At 45.7% G+C, this 6000-nt stretch overlaps 1 protein-coding gene across 2 annotated transcripts in view; it reads right to left on the minus strand.

Annotated features, from left to right (window-relative positions):
• The window catches only part of Akap10 (A-kinase anchoring protein 10), a 66303-nt gene extending 60868 nt beyond the window's left edge, over positions 1-5435 (minus strand). For both annotated transcript variants that reach the window (XM_036197167.1, XM_036197166.1), the window contains exon 1: positions 4914-5435. In XM_036197167.1, the coding sequence (XP_036053060.1) occupies positions 4914-5001 (88 nt within the window). In that variant the 5' untranslated portion in view covers positions 5002-5435. The remainder of the gene's footprint in view (positions 1-4913) is intronic.
• Positions 5436-6000: the final 565 nt, after the last annotated feature.

Below are 6000 nucleotides of genomic sequence, written 5' to 3' on the forward strand. Positions count from 1 at the left end.
TACATTTTTAAAAAATTTTTATTTGAGGCTGGAGAGATGGCTCCATGATTAAGAGCACTGGCTGTTCTTCCAGAGGACCCAGATTTGATTTCCAGCACTCACATGGTGGCTCACAACTGACTGGAACTCCAGTTATGTCAAGTCTTTTCTTTTCTCCGTTGCACTGTGTGTGTGTGCCTAAGTCAGTGCACACGTGCATGGAGGTCAGAGTGCAATGTTTGTGAGTCCTCTCTACTTCCACCACGAGCTCCAAGGACAGAACTTGAGTCGTCAGACTTCCCAGCAGGCACTTTGTCCTGAGGACCATCCCACAAGTCCCCAACTGTGACTTGTTAAGTTCTGCTGGCCTCAAAGGTCTGTCTGCACTATTAAACATGCCAACATGTCTGTTAAAATTCCAGAGGACCCAGGATCGGTTTCCAGCACCCACGATGTGGCTCACAGCTATCCGTAACTATAAGATCCAACCTCCTCTTCACACCTTCTAGGGCACCAGCCACACACATGGTATACATGCAAACATGTGTGTGTGTATGTATGTATGTATGTATGTATGTATATATATATATGTATATATATACCAAAAAAACTGGTGGTGTGCGAGGTTTGATGAGGGTATCTTGTCTCTGAAACACAGAAATAAACTCCAGGGACTGGAGAAGTGGCTTTAACCCACGAAGTGTTTGCCACATAAGCCTGACTGACTGAATCTGATCTTCAGGACCCACATTAAGCTGGGAGAAGAGAGCTGACTCCACAAAGCTGTATCAGTCTTGTGTGCCCAGTAACACCTTGCCCACACACAAAATAATAAAAGACATATTTTAAAAATTTCCAAATAGAAAGGAGTACAACTGGTGAATAAAACAAAATTTGAAATGATTTAGAAGGAAAAGAAACAAACATCTGCTCTTGGGGTAGAGAATGGCATTTAAAGAAAGCAGGCTGGAAACATGGTTTTGTAGTTAAGGGCACATACTAACTACTGCGGGGTGTGGAGGCACATGCCTTTCATCCCAACGTGCAGGCAGAGGTAGGTGAATCTCTGAGTTCCAGGTTAGCCTGGTCTAGAGTGAGTTTCAGGACAGCTTGGACTACACAGAGAAATCCTTTCTTGGGAAAAAAACAAAAACCCACATACTACTCTTGTAGTGGACCTGAGTGTGGATATTACCAGAAGTGCCGAGTGGCTTGTAACTGACTGTAACTCTAGCTCCAGGGGATCTGGCACTCTTCTGCACTCAGGGCACCTGTATTCCCAAGTGCACATACTCACATACATCTGCCATTTAAAAAACAAATTTCTAGAAGGAAAAGGCTCCATCTCATGCAGTTTCTAAGGGTCTTGGAGTGGGCTGAAATTAGTTCACACATGTGCTGCTCTTCTGTAGGTCCAGCAAATGACGGCAGCATCTTTATTGCCCTTGAAGGCTGAGGTCACTGTACTGAAAAAAGGACTCTGCTTTCTGCTTGTGTCTTCTGGGTTTCAGAGCCATGAGCTATTCAGCTGGTTGGAATCTTCAACACAGTGCCAAGTGGCCAGGTGTGATAGTTTATGTTCTGAGGGCTAGATCTCGGCTTCCCAGTGTGCAACTGTGCCTATCAATAACATTTCAAAAGGAGAAAGCCAGCCACAGTTAAAAATAGCAAGGATGAGAATAGGAAAAGCATGGCTACAGTAGGGCAATTGTTCTAACCACTTTGCATTTGTTATCTCTGCCAGGCGACGTTCTTGCATATTTGCATAGGAAAACACCTACTTGAATAATCATCAATGTCAATATTTCTAAGTAAAAATTTAAAAACAAGTTTATTACTAGGAAAATGAGATGAGATGTATTTATGAAGGAATCAAGTAGTTACAATAAATTCCCATCACCCATATGGTGGCTCACAACCATCTGTAACTAGTTCTAGAGGATTGGATATTCTCTTCTGGCCTGTTCAGGCATAGGCACACACATACACACACAGGCAAAACACCCATACAAATGAAAAGGGCAATGCCAATTCCTTTGGAACATTTCTATGTCAAAGTAGAAATAAAAGGGTCATCATGACAGATTTTTTTTTTTTTTTTTTTTTTTTTGAGAGACAGGGTTTCTCTGTGTAGCCCTGGTTGGCCTGGAACTCTGTAGACCAGACTGGCCTTGAACACACAGAGATCCTCTGTCTCCCAACCTCTGAGATTAAAGACTAGTAGAGACATCATTAAGATATTCTCAAAGACAAATGAGAATCTTGTAACTCCGTCCATTCCAGGGTGTGTATACCAGAGGAGACAGACAGGCCAGGCTGTGTTACATCCCTGTAATCCTGTCCTCAGAAGACTGAGAAAGGATTGCTGTACGTTTAAGGCCAATAATGCCACATATCAAGATACTAATTTCAACCTCCCCCAAAAATAAGAGATGAAAACCATGACAGAAGAATTACAAACAGCATCTCTCAAAAGACTTAGATCCAAAAGTAAAACTTAAGGGGTTGGGGATTTAGCTCAGTGGTAGAGCACTTGCCTAGTAAGCGCAAGGCCCTGGGTTCAGTCCTCAGCTCCCACAGAAAAAAAAAAGAAGTAAAACTTAATACAATACAGAGAGGCAAAATAAAATGAGAAAACACTAAGGTAATTCTTATCATCTTCCCCCTAGTTTGTTGTTGCTGTGTTTTACCTGTTCTATGTATACATACTATGGGCATGCCTAGTGCCCAAGGAGGCCAGACCTGGCCCTACAGATGGTTATAAGCTGCCATGTGGGATCCTCTGTACAAGAACAACACATGCTCTGAAGGGCTGAGCTACCGCCAACCCTCTTTCTTGCTTTCAGATTTACCATTTTAAATGAAATGTAACATAGTAAACCTCTATCAAGGAAGAAAAATAAAGTGAGGAGGAGGCTCTTTATAAGATGGTTTTCAGAAGACAGATGTGGTGGTGATACATGCCTGCAAACCCAATACTACAGAGGCAGAATAATGGCTACAAGTTTGTGGGCATCCTGATCTCACCAGTAAATGCTAAGGCCATGCTACAAAGCTAGACTGCCTCAACCCAACACTCCACTTGTAGTTTGAGTTGCCACACCCAGTCTCCAAAACCCATCTGCAAGAATTTTTTTCAAGTACATTTATTTATTTTATGGGTGTGGACATGTTACAGCACTTGTATGGAGGTCAGAGAACAACTTATGGGAGTCACCCTTTCCCTCCACCATTGTGGGTCCTGGGGCACAAACTCAGATGGTCAGGCTTCACAGTAAGAGTCTTTACCTGCTGAGCCACCTGACTCTAGCTTCCCATGCAAATAATCTGATCACTCTTTATTGTCAGGTTATCCCTCTCCAAAAGTTTTAATATATTCTTTCTATATTTGGAATAAAACTCAACAATGTGTTTGCCCACCTACTTCTGTATGCCTCAGTCACAGGAGCTGTCTTGCCTTTCCTGAAGGGCACCAGCTCTCTATTCCTGGTACCTACAGTGTCTTCCCTGACCTCTCTAAAGTTACATCCTCATACTGCTCCACTAGCTTTACGTTTCAAGGTTACATACTGAGTTCTTCCTCTAACACCCAACCAAAATAGGTCTCTCTTCATAAATTACTCTTTCATTACACATCATTCAGTTTGTAAAGATATACACACACTCTTAAAAAAATTTTTATTCTTTTGCTTATTCTCTGCCTAGAGCATCAGTGAGCTCCATAGGTAGAGACTAGGTCTGGCTGACTGTTCAATGACATCCTAGCAGTGTCTGGCAGACTGGACATTTGGCAGTGTGTGTTGAAAAAACAGACAACAGTCTGTTGTCCTGCAACATGAAATTCGTCCCATACTTAGAATGTATTTTCCCCCTTAACAAGTGAGCACCCAACACTGTCACACAGCTACTAACTCCAGAGGTACTAAGACACTTTACTGACAAAGGCTTCCAATCATTTCACCAGTTTCATTCATTCATTCACCATCTAGCATTAACAGTCAGCTTCAGTCCCATGAGGCCTTTAGGAATCACCTGATTCGCAGCTGGGAGAAAAGTGGGTTAACTGGCTGCTCCAGGTTACAGAGTTTACGAAAAAGCTGTCATGTGAATACAAGTCCGATTAAGTGTTAATTTTTTTAAAATCTGTCTGGCATATCTTCTCTGAAGCAACAAGAATGGACACATACAACCATCACCATCTAAAGAGATTTTGCTTGTTCAATTTGTGTATGTATTTTTAATGAAATGCAACAACCTTCTCCAGGATCAAAATCACCCTGCCTCTTATTTTAAAACGAAGCAAGCTTTTACAACTGAACATCAGAAATCTAAGTAGTTCGTTTATTAAAAACAGCAATGATTCCAATCATCAGTAAACTTGCTAAATCATCAAAAGCAGTAGTCTTCTGAATACGGAACTTCAGTAGTAAGAAATTTTATTTTGGGAATAACAGTGGGCCCCTTTCCGCTCTCCAACCCCGCCCCCAAAAGAGGAAACTAGAAAATAGCGCTGGTTGAAGAAACAACAGCTTCACGTGGTTTTAGGTATATGTCCCTCAATATTCAGAAAAGTCAGACTTCCTAAGTAAAGGGATTTCCTTGATCTTGATCCACAGTACGCTCTTGCACGTAAGACAACACACACATACAAACCTCTGGAAACCAAACACACCAGAAAAGCCGTTCTTTAGCAAACAAGTGTTAACTTCTATGGGTTTGAGCAAGCACTTTCGGCCCAGAGCGACAATGCCCCTCCGACCTCGCATGAGGCCACCTTCTACCCTGCGGAGTCCCGGGCAGTGCACCGCACCGCGGGTGTCGGCGCCGAGGCCGAGCGGCTCACCGAGAGCCTCGCGGCCGCCCTGACGAAGCCCTTGCAGGCCAGCCGCCCCACCGCCGCCCGGCTCGCCCCCCGCCGGCGACCCCTCGGCTACCTTTCCGCCGGAAGAAGGACATGGCGGGGCCCGGGTCGGGGCGGAGGGCGCGGGGGGACTGTCGCGGGGAGGGCCCGGCTCCCCTCATTCAGCAGCTGGCTGGGACTTCCGGGTCCGCAGAAGCCGCCGCACTAGCCAGAAAACAGCCCCTTCTTCCGGGTGTGGGCGCCGCCGCCTCCTCGGGATGCCCGGGCAGCTGCTGCCGCCATGTTATCAACAAGCCACCCGCCCGGAGTTCCGGTCCTTCCGCGCGCGGGGCTTCACGGGAGGCCCCGGCCCCGCCCCCTCCCGGCGCACCTCCTCCCGCGGGGCTGGGGCGCGCGCCCGCCGCGCCCACGTGACCCGGCGTCCTTGCGTCCCGGAATCCTTCCCGCGGGTGGCTCCGGGTGATGGTGTGTCTTCGCTGATCCTTTTTTTGCAGAGCCGGAGCGCCGCCTTTTCGCGGAATTTTGCTCAGTGGCAGGGACTGACTGGCAGCTTTACCCTGCCAGGTCTCCCAGACGCGCAGGAGAGCCAGCAGGACGAGGAATCGAGAGCAGCAATCTTCCTACGTGGTTCCTGAGGTTCCGTCCCTCAAAGTGACCTCGGAAAGGAAGGAGAAAGAATTAGTAGGCTTGTTTTCAGACTGAGATCCCTACAGATGCTCAAAAAACGGAAAGGGCCAGCAACCTAAAAACCTCGACAGTGAACCATTTTACCGTTCTTATTCGAATGTTAACTTCCTATGAATCTTCTGGCTTCCTTCAATCCTTAAAGACTCCCCACCTTTAGTGCCCTGGGTGGATGGTCACTATAGCTCCTGCCAAAAAGGAACCAGGAACTCATGACGCACATATTCGCTGATTTTTATGTTGGATCAGTGAAGTCTACTTGAGGCAAAAGGAGAAACAAGTTCAGAAGATGCAACTTGCCTGATTCTTCGGTGTGTAAAACAGGAACTAAAGCCTGGAGTCTTAACCATATTACTAGAGCTAATTAATACAATGGCCGGTTTTGTTTTCTGGTCCGTTTGCTAAGACATGAAATACCACCAGAGCTAAATTTTTAAAAACATACGGTGCATAGATACTGTACTGAGCCCTTCGGG

Source organism: Onychomys torridus, chromosome 8 (assembly GCF_903995425.1).
Source record: "Onychomys torridus chromosome 8, mOncTor1.1, whole genome shotgun sequence".
NCBI classification, from domain to species: Eukaryota; Metazoa; Chordata; class Mammalia; order Rodentia; family Cricetidae; genus Onychomys; species Onychomys torridus.